The following is a 25,434-nucleotide window of genomic DNA, read 5'->3' as shown; positions in this document are numbered from 1 at the left end:
ACAGAGGGAGGGCCCTGAGGAATGCCATCCTGGAAGGAACCTGGCAACCAAAGACCTCCTGAGGGCGACCGGAAATGCCTGGCAACTCTGTCTCACAAGGTCATTGAATTATCAACACCACCAACTTCATTTCCATTTTAAATTTTATTACATTAAAAGAAAAAAACAAAAGCCCTCCACAAAACAAACTAAAAAACCCCTCTAAATCCTAAACCAAAGACAGAGATTATTATCCAGGTAGAACTAACCCCCTCCCCCCCAAAACAACCGTACATTAAAAAAATCCAAAAGAAATAGAAACGCCAGCTTCAAAAATATTTATCCAAAAAGTAAGGCATTCACTTTACTAAAAAACAATAATGGAAGGAAGGAATGAGGTTGGAGGAATGAGAAGAGGGAACAAGTGGATGGGGCCAGCCCCAGCTTGCGTGGAGTCCACTCGGAAGGGACCGTAAGGTAGACCAAACCAGCATCTCACCGGCGCGGGATCAGGTGTCGGGGCCGGAAGCTGGGAGGCCGGAGCTAGCGGGCCTGGAGGGCTCTCTCATTTTCCAGTTTAAGCGGACAGGATGGCTCGGCTTTGGGATAAATTAGTCATTAGCGCAGCAGGTGAGGCAGGGAGGCTGCAAGGCCCAGGGCAAACACTGGGCCGTCCTCTGGAGCACAGGGAAAGGCAGCCTCTGCCTGTGGGAGGGCCAGAGGTCCACACACGTGAACGACCAAGAGCCTCCAAAGGGGGTGGCTTCTGCTCCTGCCCTGGGGGCTGTCCAAAGACAGGACAGTGGTGGGGCCAGAAAGAGGAGGGGTTATCTGGGGGAGAGGGGGAGGAACTGGCCTTCAGAATACACTTTCTCCCCCAATAGAACCCGAGGTTATGGGATGGGTGCCTCTGGGGGGTGGGAAAGCTCCCTCCCTCCCAGGAAGGCTTTTTATACCACGTTTGTCCTGAGGGTTAGAAATAAGGGAATATTTTTAGGTCCATTTCTTGGATGGGAGGCGACCTCAGGCTGATTTGGCTCTAGTTTCAGGCCTGAAGGGCTGGGGGAGACTTCACACGGGGTGGAGGGTCCAGAGAGGAGGGAAAGGGCAAGAGGGTCTGCCGGCAGTGCTGGCTGCGTGGGGTGTGCTGGGGGCTTAGTTGCAGGGATAACAGGGTGACTGCTCCTTCCGGTGCGGGTGCAGAGGGAGGGGAGCTGAGCTGCTTTGTCATCAGGAGAGAAATGTCCACTACATTGTAAATAAGAAGGTTTTCTGGCTGCAGGAAGCTTGGCACCGAGGTGGGGGCAGGATGCAAGAGGCAGGGGCATAGCTGGGTCTCTGCAGTCTGAGCCTCTCCCCATCTGCTCCGCAGGCCCGGCTTGGAGCTAGGAGGAGGGGGCAGTTCTCCTGCTATTGGTCCTTAGCTCAGGGGGGAGGTGGCCTCCTGACAGGAACCTTCCTCTGGACAGGGAGCCCAGGCTGGGGTGGGTGGAAGTATGGCAGGGTGGGGTGGGGAAGAGGGCAGAGGGAAGCATTGCCTCTAATTTCTTGGGTCTCTCCAGCTGACTTTTAATGGTGACAGATTTGCTTGAGTCTGTCCCTCCCCAACCAACTCGCTGTTGCTGCCTCTTCTCTGGAGCTGAGGCTCCCTTGGGCTCAGGAGCGGGGAGGGCAGGCTGAACTCAGGTTCCTGAGGAGGCAACTGAGGGTGTGGGCCTGGGGGGAGGGCCTGGAGGGCGCCCCTGCAGTTCCACTCTCCTCTAAAGCTCCAGCGTGGGCAGCCCTCTGCACACAGGCCCTGGGGGCGAGAGGCCGGTTCTTTGGGTACAAATGTCAGTGTCTTTGTTTATAGTTTCTCACCACCCACACCCAGGTCCTGCCCCTGCTTGACAGAAGCAGAGGGGTGTGTGTGTGTGTGTAGGGGGGACCCAGGCAGGGAAGGAGGGCAGAGAGGGGGATGAAGGAGGGAGGAGGCAGCTGAGAGGGGCTGGTGGTCCTCAGGGCTGGGGCTGCTCCACTGAGTCCTTGCCCTTGGAGGCAGTGGGTTGGCAGATGGGCTGCCGCTGCTCCTCCATGTCCTCCTGTATCTCCTTTGTCCCCGAGCCCCCCTCCGCCTCGGGGTACACAACCACACACAGCTTCTGGCTCACCAGAGTTAGCAAGTCTGTGGGAGGAGGTCACAGAATCCCGGTCAGTGCTGAGCATGCCACCAACCCGGCTGACCAGGCCCTGGCCCTTCCCAGGTCTCCTGCCTGTAGAAGATTCCCTTTCCTGGAGACGCCACCTCCCCTGCCTCCTGGCTCTCAGGGCCTGTTTGCGGGCTGCCCCTTTCCATCAGGGCCCCCGTCTTCCCCCTTCCCCATGCCCACTGACCACCAATGCCAGGCTCTCCCCTGCTCTCCACCCAGCCCAGGCAGCTCCTGCAGGATGGCTCTCAAGTTGCCTGTGCTTGCAGGTCTAAGGTCTGTGTGGAAACGTCAGCCCTTCTCCTCCCCTCAGAGGTCTCTGGCAAGGTGCCTGCCCCTGACTCCTCCAGAGCTCTGTGGACCAGCCTAGGCCTCCTGGTCCTGGTGGGGCTCCCCCGCCAGACTGCTGACCACTCTATCCCAGACCAGGAGGCCCTCTCACCACCCAGAGCCTTCAACTCACCAATGAAGTTGTTGAAACACCTGGGCTTGTGTTGCCAGTAAACACCCAGGAAATACACGGGCACTCCTGTCAGCATGATGGCCAGGCCGATGCCACACACCACGGGCTCCGACCACAGGCTGAAGACCAGCAGGAAGGCCCAGAACAGCAAGTAGATGATGGGGAACAGCAAGTTGATCTGTGGAGCAGAGGCACTGTTAGTTGTGTAGACCCCTTGGCCCTCAGGATCAGGGCATCCTCCCTCTTCTTCACCCATAGGGAAGCATCTTCGAGAGCAAAGGCTGGCCTTCCCTCAGCTCTGTGGCTCCCACACCCTGAGCCCTGATAGGGCAAGGCTATGTCAACAAATGTTGGTGAACTTGGGCAGTTGAACCAGAAGTGGGGGGGAACTAGGGAGAGGGCGACCCTCATTGCCCATCTCCTCCCTTCCGGGCAGGATCAAACAAGGCCTCATCATCCATGCCGTGTGCCTGTGGCAGCCAGAGAAGCCCATGGGGATTGATAAGCTTGCCAGTATGTTGGCATACACCTGCTGAGGTCCCAGGGTGGAGGAGTGGTGGAGAAATGAGTGAGGGGCAAGAAGGAAAGGACCTGGGTCAGTCAGACTCCCTGCACCTTGTCCACTTCTAGGCAGGGCCCTCCTCTGGGCACAACGTGGCGAATATCCATCCCTGTCACAGGGATCAGCCTCAGTTTGTTTCTCTCAAGCAATGTGAGAAGATAATTCTGCCAAGACCTGAGGAATCAGGAAACCTAGCACAGAATAAGGCAGCTCAGGGCCTTGACTCTACTTCAGAAGGAAGCATCAAGGCTATGGGCTTCATCCCTTCTGGTTGACAACAGGTGGAAGTTCCCAGTGGAGTCTTCTTCAAGACTCTCGATTCAGCTGCCTTTCTCCTCCTTGTCCTCTCCTCTCAGAGGGTGTGAACGTGGTGGGGAGATGGGGTTATTCTACCTCCTCTTTCCTCCGGCAGGCTTTCTAAGAGTGGTAGGAAAGTGCCCGTGGAAAACAGAGATTTGGAGAGCCCTCGATTCTTCAGCTGGAAGAATCTTCTAGAAGTATCTACTCTCTTCTGTTTCCAAAATAGGATTATTCAAATAGCTCAGGGCTGTACTCTAGTCTTCTAATTTGCAGGAGAACCCATAGCACTCTAGCATATTTTGTTTTGAGCAATCTCATCCATTCCCATCACAGAGTTATTTTTTGTAGCAATCAATAAGTTGACTGGGTACTCTACTATGTGTAGGGCTACAGGAGTTTGAAAAGGTGGCTCATGGAGGGCTGGAGTGGATTGGGAAGCTTCAAGGAAGAGGCGATGCTTGAGGCCCATGTGGGATAGAATTCGGATAGGTAGATGGGAGGAGGAAGCTTATTCTGGGATGGAGACATAGCACAATGAACCCAGCTCTCTGAGGGACAGGAAGAAGACTGGCCAAACTAGAGGGTCCAGGGAGATGCCAGAGAGATAAGGTAGCTGGAGTTTAAGACAGAGTCTTGGGGTTGGCTCGGTGGCATAGTGGTTAAGTTCACGTGCTCCGCTTCAGCAGCCCGGGGTTCACGGGTTTGGATCCCGGGAGTGGACCTACGCACCGCTTATCAAGGCATGCTGTGGCAGGCGTCCCACGTATAAAGTAGAGGAAGATGGGCACAGATGTTATCCCAGGGCCCATCTTCCTCAGCGAAAAGAGGAGAATTGGCAACAAATGTTAGCTCAGGGCTAATCTTCCTCACCAAAAAAAAAAAAAAAAAAAAAAGACAGAGTCTTATGAAACAAAGGAATGATGTGATGAAAGTATCATTTAATTTAACTTATTCCTCCAGCTGCAATTTGCTCTGGTCCTGTCCCTAGTGGAGAATGGAAGTGACTGCCCCCTTCACACACGGCCCTTGTTGCCCAAAGGGTCTGCTCCCATCATAGAGACGATGACCTCTGGCCAGCAGCTGAGAACAAGGAACTTAAAAATCTGATCTGCACCTAGAACCAGCAGGGGCGGGGGAGGGGACCCTAAGGGAGGTTCTCGCACCTTGATGGGGCGGGGCATGTTGGGCTTCTTCCAGCGAAGCACTATCTGTCCAGCAACTGTGACCCCGTAGAAGAGGTAGTTGATGAAGCCCACGTAGTTGATGAGCGTGTACATGTCACTGGTGACCAGCATCAGGAGGGTGGAGATGCACTGGGGGGAGGAGAGAAGCTCATCAGCGATCAGAAAGGTATTCAGAGACAGGAGGAGCTGTTCCCAGGCCAGGGAGCTGTTCTCCGGATGTCTCAAAATGGAGACTCCACAGCCTCCCCTGGTAACCCAGGGCGTTGCTAACACCTTCATTGCCAGGAAGTTTTTCTCATTGCAGGGGTGATAATCAAAATATTTGACCACTGGTATGGCATGGGCCATACTGGCTGCAAACACCTGGATTAGTCACACTGGTGGCACCTGGCTCTACATCAGCCCCACTCTCGTTTGTATTTCTCCCTTGATTGTAGCTCAAGCTAATTTCAGTTTTTGTTTTTTTTTTTTTAATTTATTTATTTTTTCCCCCAAAGCCCCAGTAGATAGTTGTATGTCATAGCTGCACATCCTTCTAGTTGATGTATGTGGGATGCGGCCTCAGCATGGCCAGAGAAGCAGTGTGTTGGTGCGCGCCCGGGATCCGAACCCGGGCCGCCAGCAGCGGAGCACGCGCACTTAACTGCTAAGCCACGGGGCCGGCCCCTAATTTCAGTTTTTATCCCTTAGGGAAGATGGTTAACTGCAGATTAAGGCTTTATTCTTGCCCTCATCCTCTCTCCTGGCTGAGTCATCAAATTTATTTTTCCTCCTTCCTTTTCTTTCTTTTTTTAAAAAATATCATTAACAGTTATATAGCACTTACTAGGTGCCAGGCCCTATTCTTAGCATTCTACAAATACTAACTCACTGAACCCTCCTAACACCCCTGTGACGTTTTCTTGATAGGGTCCACTTTCCAATTTCAAAATCATCTCAGAGGCTCTCGCGGAACGCTTTGCTTCCTCTGCTAATTTGTTAAGGCCAATAGAAGGTTCAGTTCTCCTGTGAGATCTGATGTGAAAATAATCAAGGCGATTTTAAGGGATGAATAAGCCAGATTCTTACTGTACTTGCCTTGCAGTCATAGTACTGCACAAATGGCTCAAGCTGAAAAGAAGTTTGTGGCCCACTAGGAGTACTGAGTCTTCTTCAGTCGCCTTCACAACTAACCAATCAAAATGACCTTCATCCTGTATCCGAACGTTCTGAAATTCCTCTAATGTTGTCCAATGAATGCCCTTGACTTCTGAGAGCTCTACCATCCTAGTCTAACTGCTTCTCTGGTGGACCAAAGTCATTTTCTATGTTTTATTCAGGATCTAGAAGGAAAAAAAAAGTGACTCAAAAGACTCAGTGGGAACAGGTCTTTGCTCCTTTTTGCTTTCTCTAAATGATTCTACCCTGGGGTCATTCTACCCCCATCTCATGCTTCTTTTTCTCCATTTTCAGTTTACCAGTCTTCCTTTCTTTATGATTTTCCTTATTTGGCGTGCCCTTAACACTGAATTTGTTTCAGTGTTGTTTCCCAAGAGACTGGCAGAGCCTGCTCAGGCAAGAAGATCCATGGGGATGGGGGGTGGGGTGGGTGTGGTGATCAGCCAGGAGCAGAGTCCTAAAGCTGCAACCCTGGGACAACGGGTGCAGGGAAGCCGAGAAAGCGGAAGTTTCCTAGTGAGGTTGTAGAACCTTAAGGCAGCCACTTTGGTCTGACCCAAAAGGATGGAAGAATGGAAATGAGCCAGGCTGAGATCCTTAAGGTGTTTCAGGATTCGAGGTCTTTCCTTGCTAAATCTCGATATTAATAAAGCCCATGTACACCACTTGCCAGATTATCTAAGACCCAGTGAAATCTAGGAGCAGAGCAGAAGGGTGACGGGGCACGTGTGGGAAGTGTGAACTCCCAGCTCAGACAAGCACCAAGAGGGAGGAGTGTGCAGGGCTGGCAGAAAGAGAGGCCCTTACTGTGAAGAGCAAGGCTGGGATCGGGGTGCAGCGCTTCACATGGATCATGGCCAGTACGCTGGGAAGGTGGCCCTCCCTGGCTCCAGCAAAGAATAGCCTGGCAGAGAGAAAAGCAGGTCAGCCTGGGATGGCCCACCGGCCACCCAAGGACGCTCCCTCCCAGCCTGGCTCCCTCTTCCACGCCCACCTTCTGCCCACACAGGAGCATCTGCCCTCCACCCAGATACCCGCCTTCTCGTGCACACCTTCCAGCCCACTAGTCACAGGACCCACGTTCACGAGTGCAGGTGCAGGCAGACCAGAGGCAGCCAGTGGAGAAGTGGATGGATCCTGGGTGCCTGGAGACCTTCAGTGTGGTCTGGGTTGTAACCTCAGGTCTGGCCTGGGGTTACTGATGATCGTGCCCCCATTCTGTGGGTCTCTTGCAATGCCTAGAATGTGGCAGAAGCAGCCTCTCTCCTTTGCCTGAGGCCTTAATCCCTTAAAAATGTGCCTCCCCCATCCTCAAGGGATATAGGTTCTTTGAGACACGGGACTGACCTGTACAAGAAAAGCCTTAAAAATACTCATATCCTAGTCAGGAGGTAGTTGCCTCTGTGGGGGTGGGGAATTGCTGGTGGACCAGACGGGGACCTGTGGGAACTTGGGGGATGTGTGGAAATGTTCTCTATCATGTTTTGGGTGGTGGTCACATGGTTGTCTCAATTGTCAAAACTCATCAATCTGAACACTTAGGATCTGTGTATTTTATTGTATGTAAATTATATCTAAAAATTTATATCCTCAAGCTACTTATTCTATTTCCAAAAAGCCATCCTAAACAAATGAACGGAGAGTTAGTGAAAGGTGTACATACAAAGATATTCTGATGATACAAAAAGATTGGAAATATCCTAAATGCCTAAAAGTGGCAGACTGATTACATAAACTGTGGTATATCCATGAGATGGAATATTATGCAGCCATAATAATGTCTTTGAAAAAAAATTAATTATATGAGAATATGCTCAAAATATAACATTAAATGAAAAAAGCAAGATAGAAAGCTGTATGAATCCATACAGTATGATTCCAATCAATTTAAAAATTATTTACAGGCATGTAAAAACATACATTAAAATACCAGCTGATTATCTCTGGGTAGTGGGATTATGAGTAATTTAAATTTTCTTCCTTAGGCTTTAAAGCAAAATTTTAAAAATTCTAAAATAGACAGAAAATTCATAATCAGAATAAAAATTATTTTTTAATTTAAAAAAATTAAAATTTTTATTTTGAGATAATCGTAGATTCACATGCAGTTGTAAGAAATAATACAGAGCAATCCAATGTATCCTTTACCCAGTTTCTCCCATTGGTAACATACTGCAAAACTGTAGTACAACATCATGAACAGAATATTAATGTTTAAAAGTCACTTTTGAAAAGAGAAATTTTAACATAAAAAGCAGCCCTTCTTCCCCTTTTCTCTCCTGAGAGAAAAGAGAATACTATAAACTGCTAGGAGTCATTTACATATTAGTGTGAATTACATCACTTCTTCTTTTTTCTAGGATTTTGTAGGGAAAGGAGCATGTAAGGGGTAAGAGAAAGGGGATAGTGTAATGGGGACAGGAAGGCACTTACTTTGTAATCTGTGAATGGGGAAGAGTGGAGCTAGCAGCGGCAGCTCATCTGAAGGGTGGGAGTCGATTATGGCCCCAAGTACCCATGAGCACCACCACCAGTTGCCATCATCAACTACCTAGGCGAGTGTCACTAGTTTCATGCAGCCACATGGCATCCTCTACAGTGCAGCCTCATGCATCCAACTGAGCCCCAGGTGCTCTGTGGGCCTCATCATGCACATAGCCAGGGTCCCGCATTCACATCCCTTCTCCACATGCAGCCAGGACCAAGTGTAATTGTCCAGGCCCAACAGCATTTGCAAGTGTCAAATTCACAAGAGACAATTCTTACGCGGATAGCCAACAACGAAAGAGACAACGACATTAAGCATGACACACATCCACACATACTGCTACTCCTCATAAGGATCATCCTCTCCATAACCCAAAATGCAAAAAAGTGAGAGAGAGAAAGAGAGAAGGAGGGAAGAAGGTGGAAGAAAGGAAGGAACTGGAAGATGAGCAGAGGAGGCCTGGTGGGTGAACTGTGTCTCTGAATCAGAGGCTGAACACACCATGGCCACCATCTCCTGCATGCACACACAGCTATACTGCATGCATGCAGACCACTGCTTGGCCTGCCCAAGGGACAAACCCCACTCTAAAGTGACTCTAGCCAGTCACTGTCCTCCAATAGATCCCAGAGAGCCTCATGGGTCACTGCTCTTCCACTGCTCGCCCTCGGCTGGGGCCTCCAGGTGGCCACTGCTCCTGTGTAACACGCACATAAGGTTGCTGTGGGTGAGTGTTGTAGGGTCCTGGGATACAGAGGACACCCACTCCCTCTTTCCTGCCCTGGGTCCTGAAAACATGGCACTTCTTTGTCATTTCACAGGAACTCCTTCCTGATGTGTTGGTGGCTTTGGAAGCAGCTAAACTCAGAGACTCACTTCTTTTGCTGTATCTTTCAAGTGCCCTGGGGGCAGGAGGACTTTCTAAGAACCCTGGGAGGACCCCTTGAAACACATCAATGGAAATCACCCAATATCTGCTGGCCTCAACAGCCCATTCTGGAGACAGCAAGAAGGGTCACCAGGGAGGGGCCAGATTCCTGGATGTGTGGAGGCAGGAGGAGACTTCTGGGCCCACTCATGCTTCTGGTTTCCCTGAGAGTTTTGGGTGGGGGACGTGGCTTTGGACAAATGCTTTCCTTCCGCTCCTGCCCCCGTCTCTCACATCACATCCTCCACTCAAGTCTCATGGGTGGCCCCTGGAAGACCTCCCACAGCTGCCTGTCTATTGAGCAGGGAGGAGCCCGCTCCTGTAGGGCGCTCAGAGATGATGCTGTTCCACCTGCAGTCTGCTCTCAGAACTTTTATGGGAGGCCAGTCAGAGGCCCCAGGCACAAGTCCCTCCTGTCCCTTTCAGAGGGGTTCCTTTCTAGCCAGCACAGTCTGTTTCCAGGCAAATGGAAAAGGGGCTTTGGGGCTGCAGCTGAGACTGCCCTGCTGCCAACCAGCCCGGGACCTGGGAATGCGTCAGGCAACCTGGGGCCTCCTCAGCTCTCTGCTCCTATGGAAATGAAGTGGGACGGGGCTTCTCGCCACTACATGTGAAGCCACACACATCGTAGGTAACCACGTGAGCAGCACACACCCCTCTGTGTCCACACCGACACATGCACGCCCTCACATGAGCACTCACCTCCTGCGAGGTCACCACCCAGATGCCCACACAGACCCCGGCTGACGGAGACAAGCCCCCCACATATACACAGAGCAGTATGCACAGCAGAGTGGGCCCTGGCCAGGGAAGGGCACAGACAGCACTCACCGGGAGGAGGTGAAAAGAGATCCATTGACTCCTCCAAATGTGGACAGGGCAACGGAAATGGGCATGATCCAGGCCATGACCCCTAGGAGCTTCTCTCCGAAAGTCTGGGAGATAAAACAAGGGGGTGAGCGGAAAAGGAGAGGTTACGACTCCCTACCTGCACGTCCCTGCTGGGAATGTTCCCTCCCATCCCCAAACTTGCTGTGTCTCTCTGGCTAAGCTCCTGGAGAGGACGGATGGCTACTGGCCCCTCCTGCACCACAACCGCCCACAGTGATGACTACACAGTGGGGATTCAGAAAGTGTTTTGTGCTAATTAACCAAAGGAGACAGTGTAGGGTGGTAATAATAATAATAATAATGAACTAACATTTGTTATCCTTGATTTATGGATGAGGAAATTGAGGCACGAAGCGATTAAGTAGCTTGCCTAAGATCACGCACCCAGGAAGTGGAGGGCCAGGACTGGAAGCCAGCTGTGGGAGTCAAGGTCTCATGTGCATTGTACGCTTTCCCTGCACAGTGAGGGGCACAGGCTGCTGAGCCAGGCAGGTTGGGGCTCAAATCTTAGTCCAACATTTGGAGTTTTGAGACCCTGAGCCAGGTTCTTAATTTTTGACCCTCAGTTTTCCCATCTCTAAAATAGACATAAATGCTAATTCATAGGGTGAGAATTTCTAAATTCATAGAAACAGATAATATTAGGGGGAAAATGATAAGAACAAGCCACCATGTAGGCTGAGAAAGAAAACATGGTGAAGCTCTAGACTAGTCTTCATGTACTGAAGAAATATAAAAGTCAGGGGCCAGTCTTTTCCATATACTCTGGGCCAAGTACACACTCAGTTTATAGCCCATTACAGGGGAGAGGGTGTTTAGAATAGCCATCCTGCTGGGGAAGGCTGGTGGTCATGGGAATAGGCTGCCAGGGGACTCTGGAGCCTGTTTCTTTACAGTCTTCAGAGGTAAGACAAGTGATGACACTGTTTGGCAGGGTGACATCCTGGCCCAGTTGAAGCCAGGTGAGGGAGCAGCTTAGCTCCCAGGTCTCTCCCAGATGTCAAGGACCCCTGTGCCTTGGACCTGCATGATCTCCTTCCCCAAAGGGCACATACCACTCCTACTTCCCAACCGCTCACTGGCACACACTTTTCCCTGATGAGGGAAGGAGCCAGATTGTTGATTTCCAGAGGAGGAAATGGAGGTAGAGAGAAATGATGCGTCTTGTGCAATATTATGCCTTTCTGAGGAGCCTGTCTCCTTTACATGGTCATCGCATTTGAAGTGTTCTAGATTAGGAGTCAGCAAAGCTTTTCTGTAAAGGGTCAGACAGTAAATATTTCGGCTTTGTGGGCCATGCGGTCTCTGTGGTAATGATCAGTCCTGCCGTTGTAGCTGTTCTAGGTGCCACCCAGCTGCCAGTTTGCTCCTGGGCACCTGAAGGTGTGGTTTCCACCCTGAGGACTTGGGAAGACTTCCGATCCCACAAATCCATGGATCAGGGAAAAGTGAGTGGGGCTAAGCAGGCAGGTCTAGGTCAACATTCCTGGTTTGAGGGACTGCAGGTGGATTTCTTACCACAGCGACTGCGTTTGATGCCAGCAGCTCCTGGGGGGACATTGCGGTGACATAAGCGACATTGGCAAAGACATACACAAATGTGACCAGTGGGATGGAGATGAAGATGGCTCTGGGAAGGTTCCTGTAGAGGGAGAGGAGGTGAGAGGGGGAAGGCCTGGCACCGGGGACCACCAGCCTGGTCGTGAGGTCCAGGGAGGGCCTTCTGTCTTTCTGCACAAAGCTGACCTTGCAGCTTTCCGTGGTGCTCCCTCTCTGGGGGGATGGATTTTGTCTCACTATGGGCAGGATACTTTAAAGGAAATGAAACAGCTCAGATGGGAAATATGCTCCACATCTATTGATCCTTCCTGAACAGAATCTCCACAATGCGCCCTGCCCCCTGTCTCAAACACAGACTGGCCTGTCCCAAACAGGTGTGTAAGATGCCCGGAAACCTCTCAGGCCGCATTTCATGCTCTAAGGCAGGGGTGTTATCTCAGCACCATTTCCAGCTTTTAACCTGCTTCGGGACAGTCACTGGATCATTTTTCTCCTCCTGGCAGGGTGGGTGGCAAATGGTCTAATTTCCTGGGAAGTGAACTATTTCTTCAGGATAAACCAAGTCATGGTCAGAATGGGGGCAGGGGGAGAAGTGGCCAGTGGACACCAGGCTCCCTCTCTCTCGTAGCAAGTGCTGTGGCCTTTCAAGGGATAGAGGAAGAGCTGGGCTATTTCAACTCACTTGTAGGGATCAACAAGTTCCTCAGTCACGTAATTAAGAAAGTTCCAGCCTCCGTAGGCAAAGGAGCCCTGAAGGAAAGCCAGTGCGATGAGGCCGATGTTGGGTTCTCGGAAATTTGCAAATGCGTTCTTTGGCTCCAGCCAGAAGTATTCTCCTGTGGACACAGGGGCAGGAGGCTGCTCAGAGAGACGAGGCAGAGGCCCGGCAGCCGCTGGCCTGCCTGGTCCCGTCTCTGCCCCTCCCTGCAGCAAGGACCCAGCTCTTTGTCTTGTCTCCAGTGAACCCCAGGTATTGGAGAAGTGGGACCAAAAGGAACAGGGAAATACAGGTCCAGGACCTCCCCAAACCTGGTAACCTTGAGTCCAAATAGGGGTTCAGGTTCAAGGCACAGTCTGAATGTTCCTCTTTTAAAAGGCAACATTACTTAGAAGGAAAGGCCTGGCGGGGTACGGGACAGGGCAGGGTAAGTTGGAGCTGGCTTGCTGAGATTTGGAGACACAGGGTTAGGGCCACTGGCAGGCTCCTGACCACCTTCCCGAATATCTAAGTTTGTACATTTTCACGAAGAAAGCATCAAGAACAAACGCTCAAACATAAGCTTCCATAATGCTGTTTTTGTTCAAGCTTGTTCTGCTTTCTTTGTCAGTATCCTCCTGTCTCTTTCTAAGGTGTGTGTATGGTCTCCCTTTTCATGGTGTCGATTATCTGTGAACAAAGAGCTTTTAGACTGCCTTCCCAGCCCTGAGCACAGTGTCCTGCACACAGTGGGCCCTCAAGAAAGGCTGCTGACTCAGGGAGGTCGTAATGAGACGCAGATTAACTGCCCATACTTTATTTATTCATTTGTAATCCGGCATTTGGACAGGAAATAAGGGCATTAGAGTGATTAGGAGAGAGCACTAGGACCATATCAGGAGGGACTCACTATCTTTGAAAAGATAGCACAGTGATTTCCTTAAGTCTAAATTCCTGAAAAGAATATGACCTGCTAAAGAACTTAATCCAACAGATTAAAATAATCAGGCACATTATATAGCAGAAACTTAATTGTTTCCTGCAGTAAAAATCCAGGCAGTTCACACTGCCTTCAGCGCTTGTGGCCAGGTGGGAGGTCTCCCTGTTTGTCATCTGACTTTCTCCAGGGGGTAGGGACACTGGGCAGAGGCTGGCAGCGCTACGGGTCCCATGGAAACCAAATACAGACCTGGGCTTGGAAAGGACTAAATCCAATGGGGAATGTTGGCAGGGGCCCCAGGAATGTAGAGCTCTTTTTGGTAGAGATTACGAGTAATTTTGAAACGTATAAAATCTCCTCTGTCCCCCATTTTAGACATGGACAAGATACATATAAGATGCAAGGAGTTCTCCTGAGGTTGAGGCAAGAGGGCAATAGGAGTCCAGAGATCTGGAGTCTTCACCTAGATGTGTTAGAGCCATGAGGTCAGCATGGGAGGATTAAAATCTGCAAATTAGGTGGGGCATGCTCTACTTCCTGGGGAAACAGTTTCTCTTCCCCTTTGTCAAGCAAGTGAAGAAGAGAAGTCCTTCAAGGCCAGAATTGGGAAATGTCCGGGTGTGCACTCATCCAAAGGCAGTGTGAGGGTTGTGTACAGCCAAGGGGTGGAAAGTTGGGTGGGGCCCTGTTGTTCCAATGACACTCACCTTTGCAGATCTGTACAACCCCCATGATGATGATCAGGGCCAGGGCCAGGAGCTTCCCAGCTGTGAAAATGTCTTGAACTCGGGTGGCCCACCGCACGCTGGAACAGTTGACCCATGTGAGGAGCACTGAAATGACAGACCCCCAAACATATCCTCAGGGGCCACAATGAGGCTGCAGGACACCTTCTGCAAGAAACAGAACTGCTCCTTGCTCCTGATGATGGGATTGTAACAGGCGAGCCCAATATCCTGCAAGCTCAGCCCCCGTATGCAGAAACTTTGGCCAGGTTAATGGGTTACAAATGGGGATTATGTGCCACAAATTAGAGCTTGGTCAGAACATGCCCAGTCCAGGGCTGGAAGCCAGAAGTAGGCATGGAAGTGTGGGCACCTTCTTTGGGAGAAAAATCAGCATCTGATGAGGGCGTGAGTGTGGGCTTTGTTTTCAAGTCATTGTATGTTCAAAGGGAGACCTGAACAGCTGGTGGGATCCTGGATGTCATCTTCCTGAGCCTGATTTTGGGGCAACAGAAGTTTAGGGGAATCTTTTGTTACTTAGGCTTATTGGGGTATAATTTACATACAGTAAAATTCATTTCCTTAAATGCACAGTTTGATGAGATTTGACAAATGTATTCAGTTGTTTAATCACTACTTCACTCTCTATGTGGAATATTTCCAACATTCCAAAAAGTTCTTCTGTGCATTGTGTTCCTTTGAGGTCAGTCCCCTTCCTCTACCTCTAGCAACCAGTCACTTGATTTCAGGCCATATAGTTTTGATTTTTCCAGAATGTCACATAAATGGAATCATACAATACATAGCCTTTTGTATCTGGCTTCTTTCACTTAACATGATGTATTTAAGATCCACTCGTGTTGCTGTATGTACGAATAGTTAGCCCTTTTTATTGTCAAGTAATATTCCATTACATGGAGCTATCAGATTGTTTTTCCATTTGCCAGCTCATGGACATTGGGTTCCTCCTAGTTTGGGGCTATTTTAAATAAAGCTGCTATAAACACTTACACAGAAGTCTTTGAGTGGATTGTAGAGGTCTTTGAGCGGGGTTTTCATTTCTTGAGTAAATGAATACCCAGGAGTGGGATTCTGGGTCATATGGTAAACGCATGGTTAACTTCATAAGACACTGCCAAGCTATTTTCCAAAGTGGCTGTATCAGTTTTCATTCCCACCAGCAATGTGTGCGAGTTCCTGTTCCTCATCAATATTTGGCATTGTCAGCTTCAAAAGTCTGGCTGTTCTAATAGGTGTGTGGTGGTATTTCACTGTGGTTTTTATTTGCATTTCCCTAGTGACTAATGACATTGAGCATGTTTTCGTGTGCTTATTGGCCACCATCCCTATATCTCCTTTGGTGGCATGGGGCGCTTTTAACTCTGTCTCCTTTCCTAGGAGTCATAGGGCTCCCAAAGAGATCCCAACAACGTGGAACCTCCAAGGGCTGGAGGAGAGCTCAGAGGCTGAGCGCTAAGATGGAGGGGCCCTCTGTTTTACTGCCACACTCCCTAAGCAACCCATGGGAGCCCTGTGCTGTAGGAATGGGACTCTCAATTTCCTGGTGGTTATGAAGTGCTTGAGAATAAAGCGGAAAAAATTTAAAATCCTCTTGCTTCCCCTTCCCTTGAAACGGTGACCAGGACACCCTTCAGTCCTCCGAGGGTACAAGTCATACACGCAAAAGCATGAGACTCTCTCTCCTCAGGCCTCTAAGCAGGCTTCTGACTTCACTTGAGTAGCTGATCAAGTTATATCACTACCTTATCCTGAAACCGTGCTTTTTCTTTCCAAGTATCTTCCAACCTTACTTGTCTCTGAGAACATGTCGGCAGGGAAAGGACCTGACTTGATTATCCACCTGTAACCTACCTCCCTGCGCCATTTCTACCTGGCCAACTCCTTCTCATCTTTCAAGATCCAGCTCGAATGTCACCTTTTCTGTGAGTCCTCATTAGTTTACTTATTCCTCACAATGTGCCAGCCAGGTAAGATGTATCAGCTGTGCTTCATAGACAAGGAACCAAGTTTGGCCCTCTTCTCTACTCCCAGACCACTTTGTTTATATCTAATTTTGGCACTTATTTCTTTATATTGTAATTATCTCTTTCTTTTTCTCTGTTTCCCTGTGACTTTTCCATGTTTTTAATCCCAGGGCATATCATTGGGGCCTGTAAATAGTAGGTACTCAATATTTAATACTTCAATAAAGAAAATGCCCCAATTCGTGAGCCCCCCAATCTCATCTCAGTCTACACATTCCACACTGCACCAACCTCCCCTGCTCCCCAAGAAGCTCATCCAAAGGAGGCACGACCCCCAGTTAGTTTCACAGAGCGAAAAAGAACAAGAAACTTGACTTCAAGAGTAGCAACTCTTGACTCCTCATGGAGGAGCTGTTATCCAAGACAGTGTCATGTAAGGAGAACCAAAACATGTTGTCAGAGGAAGGATTTTTAGTGCCTGAACAGAGAGAACATTTTGTAAATACTCGAATGTTCCAGATGGACCAAGACGTTCTGATAAATACACACTTGGTTTATCTTACTCAATTCAATAAAGATTTCAGGATCACATGCTGGTGACAATTCAGCCCAAATGACTCTAAGCAACTGGGCCTGTGATCTGGCTTCTCCCCGGCGCCCTGTGGCGTGCTAGGTGCGAGGCTGGGCCCCTGGGCCCGAGAGTTCAGGCAGACACAAACAATAATGACTCAAGGGTAAAGGAGATTGATTTATGAAAGGACAGAAGATTAGAATGCAAAACCCATGTGGCTCAGGGATAGGTAAGGATTACAGAATAAGGAACTGATCTTGATCTCAGAGAAGAAAATTATCCTCCATCAAGGGGAGGAGAGGACAGGGCGGGGAGGTGACAAGAAAGTGCCTGGAGGGAAACAGGGCAGAGCAGGACACCCCAAAGAAAGTCCTCCTCCCTCAGGCAGGAGGAGGAATGTGGCCACCTCCCTGTGTGCTGGGATGGAAAACACAAAAATCATCTCCTTACAAAGGGACTTTGTCAAGGCAGCCAGAAGGACTCCTTCATTTGGTCCGCTCCACAGTAATCCTGAGGTTTGAAGGGACGGACAATTTGTCAAATAAACTTGCTGTGGGTGTTTTCCATCTCGCCTGAGCTTATCTCACAACTTCACAAGAACCCAGCCCTTGACTAATATTTAACCTTTCACCTTTACAGGGATCTTTGAGAAATAAAAAAGAGAATTCCTGAGAATAAGGCGAGGACACAGGCTGCCCAAGACACTAATCTCCTCAGAACAATGGCTGCCGGCCCCATGTCTGACCCTTTACCCCCGCAGCTGGGTGATCACAGCATGTGACTGAGGGGAAAGAGGGCACTTTCAGTCTCCTGCTACCACAGGACAGCTTCCCTCACAGCAGGCTGAAACCCGAGCCTTGGTCCAGAGAGGAAAGGTCACCGAGTGAAGGCAACAAGCCCAGATGCTTGTGGAGCCCCTGCCCAGCTCCAGCGTTCTACCTCTGCCCGTCTGCTACCCAGTGCCCCTTTCTGTTGCTGACGGCCAAGTCCCCTCTCTCTTCTCAGCCAGACCCTGAATTCTGCATGCTTGAGATACAATGACCTCAGGGAAGCCACATGTAGATGGGGACAAGTGGCCACTGCAGCTTGAAATGTGAGGGTTTTCATCCATCCATCCATCCATCCATCCATCCATCCATCCATCCATCCAACCATCATCTACAAAGGGCCTACACGTGCTAGGCACTCTGGTAGGTGGGGGAGTTGCAGATAAGACACAAGTCCCTGTCCTCAGGAATTTGACAGCATAAAGCGGGGAGACGGGTGAGCTAAAAGATGATCACAAAACAATGTGGTGACAGCAGAGCCTTCATGGAAGCTAGCGAGCGTCCATGAGGAGCCCCGAACTCAGCCCACGGCAATCAGAGATGTTTCCTACAGGAGGGGGAGACCCTAGCAACAGGAAGAATTTTATAATTTTGGCCCAGCTGGACACAATAAATAAAAAGGCATACGACTGGTTCTTGTCCATTGTAATGTGGCTGGTGGGGGGCGGGGGCAGGGTGGTTGCTGCTTCTCTATAGGCCCCCTTGGAATCCCAGGCTTATCTGTATTTCCTGGGCATTTTCTCATCTCTTTCTCTTCTGTTTATTGGGTAAAAAAAAAAAAAAAAAGGTGAAAAGACTATCAAGAACAGGAGACTTCAAAAAGATGCTGAAGTCAGGGGTTGGTTACTTAATCTGCCATTTGAAAAGCTTAACGTCAAGGTGATAGGAGGGATACAAAATATGAGGCAGGCAGGGGGAGGGGACTCAAAGCCTAGAGCCCAGGGCCTCTCAACTGCCACGTAGGAGAGGTGGGCTCAGTGCTTCCTGCCGGTGGGAAAGCTGCAGGACTGGCAGAGAGATGCAGAGTCCTTGTCAGATCGATAACAGTGCAGATCCTGTCGCTGAGCCGGAATGTGTCCACTGTGGTGGGGGTGGGTAAGCTCCCGCTGCCTGCAGAGAAGGTGCCCCTAGCTTCATCCCAGCCCTGATCCTCAGACTCTGATCCCTGGGGAGTCACAAAGGCCTGTCCTTCACTTCCTCCCTCTGCCAATGACATCAGAACTCCTGGGAGCTGTGGTAGGCAGAATAAAGGCCATCTCAAAAATGTCAACGTCCTAATCTTGTGAATATGTTACCATACACGACAAAAGGAACTTTGCAAATGTGATTAAGTTAAGGATCTTGAGATGGGAAGACTATCGTGGATTATCTGAAAGGGCCCAATGTAACCTCAAGAGTTCTTATAAGAGGGAGGCAGGAGGGTCAGAGTTAGAAAAGGAGATATGATGAAGGAAACAGAGAAAGGGAGATATGAAGATGCTGCTGGCTTTGAAGATGGAAGAGGGGCCATGAGACAAAGAATGTAGGGGGCCTCCAGAAGCTGGAAAAGGCAAGGAAACAATTCTCCCCAGAGCCTCCAGAAGGAACATAGCCTTGCTGACACCTTGAGTTTGGGATTTCTGACCTCCAGAACTGTAAGATAATAAATCTGTGTAGTTTTAAGCCACTAAATTTGTTGTAATTTGTTACAACAGCAACAGGAAACTAATAACAGGGCTAGACACCGTACAGAAAGACCAGAAAGCAGGGGACATGCCCTTAAAGAGAAACACTTTGAAAGAGCAACCAAGCAGCACACCCCAGGATCCCAAAGGAGTGCCTGTCCACAGCCTTGCAGGACACCACGTTGAGGGAGGTGGTAGGGCTCGCTAGAAGTGGGCAGTGAATGTGAGGTCACCAATGTGCTAACCTAGTTGGCAAATTTCCACACCACATGACAGCATCCCAACTCTTCCACACCCCTGGGATCCTATAGCTAGAGTGGTACTGCCTCCTCTTCCTCCCTTTGGTAATTTAATATTGCAGTAAACAGGCTTGCCCTATAATAACTGTAGCTGTGCTTTTCCTCTCAGAAAAATTCAGGGCCAAAGATACTCCCCGCACCCCTCCTTCATCTAATCCCAGGTTCTCCCCCAGTCTCCTCCATATTCCATACAACTTCAGGCCCATATACGCAACCCAGATACACATGCAAACACAGGCCCAAGAGGTAAAAATTTCCTGCAAGGCAAGTGAAGTGCTGGAATGTTCAAAGACACGATTCCTTTGTTCTCTGCCCCCATGGTTTTATTGGTGTCCTAATTTTACCGGCCAGAGGCTATAATCAAAGGCCATAAAAGAAGTCAAGATGAAAAGCCAAGAGATGAACTCAAGAGCCCTGAGTCTGAGTTCCTTCCTGGAGTCGGAGGGTGAAGAGTGGCCACACTGTGGGCTATCTCGTAGGGCACAACACCAAACGTGCTTCGGCAGAGCTCCCTGAGACTTTCCTAAGTGGCGTCAACCCAACCTGACGGACCTGAGGTTAAAGGATTACACATTTTGGAAGGGAAGAATAGAAACAAGATTTTTGGGGAAATTTTACCCTAAATTAATACATTATAGACTAGAGGTAAAAGAGGCAATTTAAAATTAATCTCTCTAGTCCATTTTGAAACAGAACACCAGTGAATCATTAGCATAAACAAATAAATCTTCAGTTAGAAAGTTTTAAGGATGGATTCGGGAACTGTGGGGCTGGTTTTAAGTCCCTGCAACCATCACAGAGCCAGGGCTGGGACTTCATCACTCTTCCTTCAGCTCTACCTGGTAATAATACCTGGTGAGTGAAGGACCATGTGGGTTTCAGGGGTCTTTTTGAGTGCAGAACAAGCAAGTAGAGCTCAGAGTAGCTTGTGAAGGAGTGAAGTGATAAGAATAGGGTGGGGTTGAGTAGCTTGGAGGGATGGAGGCAGAGATGGCTCCCTCAGAGGGACCTGGCAGCCTGAGCTGAGTCTAAGAATCATAGAACTTTAGAACTTGAAGAACCCAGTGGCCATGGTGCCCTTCCCAGCTCAGTCACTCACTCTCAGGGAGCCTTGACAAGCCACTCAAGCTCTTTGAGCCTCCCTTCCCTCTCTGTAAAATGGACCAGGTGTGATCCATTTTAATCCCATGAGGATGCTCTGTAACCCGTGTATGCTATATAAAATGTTAAGGGGTTATTCTTATTGTTCATAAACTAAGAAACAGACCTCAAAAAGAGGGCATGATTAGCTCAGGATAATGCTGACAATTAGAGGTGAGGCAGAGTGGACGGGAAAGGGGATGGTTTTGGAGATGCAACATCACACATCAGGACATATCTTGCATTGTTGCATAGCTTCTCCCTTATCGCCTCCTCCTCTATCCCTGACCTTGCTCCTCAATTTCTAATCTGTTTCACCTTATTCTCAGGAGGATGCTTGTCCACAAATTACCTGCTCTGGGGTCCTTCAACCCAAGCTCTCGGGAAGTGTGGGGTCACGGGCACGAAGGTGGAGCAGGGGGTTGTGAGGCTGGTAGGCATAAGGTTAAGGCACTGAATCAGGAGTCCAGATGTTCAAGTATGTCCCTTTGTCTTGGTTTCCACAAATGAAGAAAATTACATCAACCCTTAAAAATCATTGCTAGGAAGGAACGCCCTACAGAAGCCAAGGAGTAGTGTGGCCGCTGCTGCTGCTGCTGCTGCTCTATTCCTCAGGCTCAGGGAAGAATGAAACTTCGCTGTTCTTCCCTCAGCCAGCAGTGCACACACAGCCATAAACAACACCCTGCTGGCCAGTGTGACCTTGAGATCCTGTAACACTGTCTAACACACAGTAGGAACTAACAGTTACTGAATAGAGGCTGGATAGATGGATAAATCTATGCAGAATACATCAGGGAGGGTGCATAGGAGCCATTGTGCTTCTCCAGGGAGTAACTATCAGGGTTTTCTACGTCATGGGCCAGCTCCGTGAAACAGCACAGGCAGGTGCCTGTGATGCCAGACAGAGGTGGGGGGAAGGCACACAATCGTGGCTGCTTCTCCTTCCCCTGAGAGAGCTCACAAAGCACAGATTATCCCCAGAGACCACCAGATGACTGTTTTCAGGTGCCCCCTTGCTTCTGGACACAGGACTCTAGCCTCCTGTTGAGCTGGGTTGGCAAAGGGTCATGTTGTATCTTCATCAGAGGGCCGATGAACACTTTCCCGCATGGATGCCCACACCAGTCTCATTCCTCTTACCAAGCCAGCTTCTGCTCTACGAACCACACTGTCCTGGTGTGATGGGGTGAAAGTTGGGATAGGCCCATTTGGATAGGAGGCTGGACTGATTGTTGTAAGAACAGGGCTCAGAAGGACAAACTAGTTAGGGCTCTCCTTGTAGATAATTTCTGGTCCTGGAGGGAGATGTTTGAGGCCTGCACCCTACTACCCAGAGGCATGTTTCCAGCCTCGTGGGCAATCAGAGCCAGGAAGGACCCAAGAGACCCAGAACCTCATTTTATATGTGAGTGAAGTAAGACCTCAGCTAATTAGTGCCAAAGACAGGAGAGCCCCCTGCCTCCACCATTCCCAGCCTTTCTTTTGTCACACACACATCACTGTTCTTTCCCTTTGCCCAGTCCCACATCCTCTCTCTCCCCTGCTCCTGTCAGTGGTACCCAATGGTCACTGTTGACAGTGCCACTTGGGGCTCTGAGTCTGTCACCTGCAGATACTGGCTTGGCCCCAACCCAGCTGCTTTCCCAGGCAGACTTGTTTCTCTGCCTTGTGTCCCCTCCCCCTGCACCCCTGGTCAATGTCACCATCACATGTTCCCTAGAACTCCGGAGGGAACTCCATCTGGATTTCTTCATCTTGCTGGCTCGCACCTTTCTCAGGAGTGGGCTGCAGGAAGCTTGGAAAGGCCTGTTTTCCTCTAGCATTTGCAGCACCAGGCCTCTCCTTGTCTTTTCAGATAAGAGAAAACAGGCAGTAGAAAGGGAAAAAAACGCCCAGACTTGCCAAAGTCCATAAAGACAGATGGCGAAGAAGAGAGGGAAAGAGTGAGCATGAGAAACAACAGGGGGGAGGAAGGAAGCGGAGGAAAATTTACATCATTATGAGTGAGAGAGAGAAAGAGCTTGAGAGGGGAAGAGAGAGAGAGAAGGTCAGGACAGAAAAAAGAAAGATGGAATGTACTAAGCACCCAGCTGCTGTAAAGGGAAGCCAGTGACACCACTTTGTAGAAATTGGAACACCCTGTCCCTCTGCAGAACTTCAAAATAAGCACCTTTCCGGGACAGAGCTCCCCAGCCCTCTGAAACAGCCGTAAATTTCACCTGGTCATGGGTTTGCCAGAAGCGGTGGTTTCTTAGTCTCGCCTTTTGCTGGGGCACACACTTCTCTGCCTTCTGCCACGCCCTGGCCAGCTCCCTCTGACTCCCTCCCTCTGGACCTGGAGCAAAAGGGACGAGGTGATGCCCCTCAGACCAGCCCTCCGGGTGCCCACTCCGGAGCAGCGGGTGAGCGCCCAGCCTGCGGGGAGGGGGTGTGGAGACTCTCGGCTCTGTGATAGGCTGGACGGGCTCCTTGACCGCCTCCCCTCGCTTTTGGAAGGAAGTGGGCACGTGTTTCTAATTGCGGAAAAGCTGCTTCGGCTTGGCCTGCCTAGCCTCAGCCGTTTCCAGATCTAGGAGGTAACCAGTGCCGGCTGCCAAAGGGCGCTGATAGGCAAGAAAACACTGGAGTCCTGTTTGAGTTCTAACGTAACGCTACGCGAGGCTCTGATAACGTTCCGGTTCTGCCCACGCAGGCCAGCCTGAGCTGTCCTTCCTCCTCAAAGACCTCTGAGAGGCCTGGGGGGAAATTGGCTAGGAGTAAGGAGACACAGAGTTGGCTTCCTAGAACCCTTCCCCACTTGCCCAGGACGGAGACATTTTTCATACGGGGTGAGGAGCCGCGTTATAAAGTCTCTGCCTACCTAGAACAAAGGTTGGTGTTATTACGTGTAAATAACTTGACTGATGAAAGACACAAACATCAAAACAAAGCAACAGAAGCAACAAGAAAAAAATCAAAGGAGCCCTCTCCTATAAACTAAGATTTCATCCCAGCTTCTGGATCAAAGGTCCACAATGAGGCTTTGAAATAGATTTTGCCTACCACACTACAGTAACATTTTGCCCTTCTCCAGCACTTTTCATCTCAAAGCACTGACAACGTTTTAGAAATCTCAGAAGCCCCTTTAAGGAGAGTAGGTGTCCTGAGCCTTCCCGAAGGTCCACTTTCCTCCAAGGGCAAATAAGCAGAGGAGAAGGGGCACAGAGACACTATGGAACTTCTGGAGGTCCTCAATCACAGCTTTTCCTGGACACTTCCAGCTAAGCTCCCACCTATGCTGCCCCGCCTCCACCCAACTCCCTTCCTGGCTCTCTCTTCCCCTTCCTTCTTATCCTGACCCTCTGTGGCAGTTGCTGAACCTGGAGTTTGTGCTGAATCACCATCCAATACTTAGTTCAGCCAAGAAGCCTGAACACCCAGCTCAGCATTTTCCAAGAGCTGAGTAGTTCTCTCTTCAGCATTAGCTAAACATGGCTCCTGAGCTGGGGAGGGGGAGAAGAGAAAAATAGAAGACACCCAGAAAGCAGGGGAGACAGACGTACTGTGCCATGCCATCTTGGGGAGCCTCGTTTTAATGCTACTCATTATTTTTCCAGCTCAGGCCTGAAAAATTCCTGTTATCTCATACCCCAATTCTCAGGGCTGATGTCTCCCGGACCCAGAGAAATGGGGATGGGGCAGATTCTGTTGGGTCTGCACAGAGTTCAGAAGGGCCAGCCTGACTCCATCATACTCAGTCTTGGAGGAGAGGGTGTTGGTCCTGGAAGATCCTGTTGGTTCTCGGACTGGAAGGCTTGTGGGCTCTGTTAGTATCACCGAGGTCTATAAACCTAGATCCAGGCTGCAAAGTTCTCAAGACTGGTCAGTTGTAACCCAGTTCCAAGGGCAGCTAGTGCTCAAACTTGCTAAACTCTCAAAACAAGTCTTGCTCTCTCTTCTTCCCCCAAAGCTCCATGTATCACTAGATCTCACTCCCATGAGTCTTCTGATTTTATGTTCTTGAGTATGTGATATAAATTTGGCGTGTCACATTAACCCTTAAAAGTTCACCAGACACAATTAACAGGTGCCTTCATAAACCATAGGTACTGGCTCTTCTAGGATAAACAAAGTGATCCTTCAGCGTCATCAACAGGGCCGGCCCCATGGCGTAGCGGTTAAGTGCTCGCGCTCTGCTGCTGGCGGCCCGGGGTTCAGATCCCAGGTGCTCATCAATGCACCGCTTGTCAGGCCATGCTGTGGCGGCATCCCACATAAAAGTAGAGGAAGATGGGCACGGATGTTAGCCCAGGGCCAGTCTTCCTCAGCAAAAAGAGGAGGATTGGCATGGATGTTAGCTCAGAGCTGATCTTCCCCACAAAAAAAAAAAAAAAAAAAGAGTCAGCAACAAAGGGCCAGAGGAGAATTTAAGCTTCTAGGCTGGTTCAAGAAAGTCAGCAAGTTGTTTTCATACTGGTGGAAGCTGAACTCCAGGAAAACTCCCTGTTTCAGGAAGCCTCAATCCCAGTCACTGTTCTGCCAAGCAAGAGTGGACACATTCCCAGGAACAAGCTCCTCAGTCCCCTATTTCCAGAATTAAACTATGTAGACACACCCTTTGAACAGCAGAACTCCAGTCTGAGATTAAAAGCTGGAGACCAGACAAGACACTACGGGAAGCCAGGAAAGAGGAGGTGATCTGGACCAGGAACTGAAGCATACTGAAACTAAAAAGAAGACCTCGATTTCCCAGGTAGCCAGTGAGGGCAAAGAGCCTGGTCTGTAAACAGACTGGATTTAGACCAATGGACAGAAGTGTCCAGTACCAATGGATCTCTAGGGAAGAAGACCTCCATATAACTCTCAAATTCTCTGTCATATGTGTAATTGCTTACTATGATATAT

General features: G+C 49.6%; 1 protein-coding gene across 4 annotated transcripts in view; it reads right to left on the bottom strand.

Annotated features, from left to right (window-relative positions):
* Nucleotides 1-414: 414 nt before the first annotated feature.
* Nucleotides 415-25,434, bottom strand: part of SLC7A8 (solute carrier family 7 member 8) — a 49,095-nt gene continuing 24,075 nt past the window's right edge. For 2 of the 4 annotated variants that reach the window (XM_058540962.1, XM_058540963.1), the window contains exons 5-12: nucleotides 14,044-14,169; nucleotides 12,382-12,535; nucleotides 11,658-11,781; nucleotides 10,080-10,183; nucleotides 6,640-6,736; nucleotides 4,654-4,803; nucleotides 2,629-2,806; nucleotides 415-2,143 (exon numbers count right to left, since the gene is read on the bottom strand). In XM_058540962.1, coding sequence (XP_058396945.1) covers nucleotides 1,977-2,143; nucleotides 2,629-2,806; nucleotides 4,654-4,803; nucleotides 6,640-6,736; nucleotides 10,080-10,183; nucleotides 11,658-11,781; nucleotides 12,382-12,535; nucleotides 14,044-14,169 — 1,100 coding nt within the window. In that variant the 3' untranslated portion in view covers nucleotides 415-1,976. Of the gene's footprint in view, nucleotides 2,144-2,628; nucleotides 2,807-4,653; nucleotides 4,804-6,639; nucleotides 6,737-10,079; nucleotides 10,184-11,657; nucleotides 11,782-12,381; nucleotides 12,536-14,043; nucleotides 14,170-25,434 lie in introns of those variants that run through there. The other 2 variants (XM_058540964.1, XM_058540965.1) reach the window with 2 other exon arrangements.

The sequence above is a fragment of the Diceros bicornis genome, chromosome 5 (assembly GCF_020826845.1).
Source record: "Diceros bicornis minor isolate mBicDic1 chromosome 5, mDicBic1.mat.cur, whole genome shotgun sequence".
Taxonomy (NCBI): Eukaryota; Metazoa; Chordata; class Mammalia; order Perissodactyla; family Rhinocerotidae; genus Diceros; species Diceros bicornis.
The sequence above is the reverse complement of the archived record's forward strand: the minus strand, read 5'-3'. Positions and strand labels throughout refer to the sequence as shown.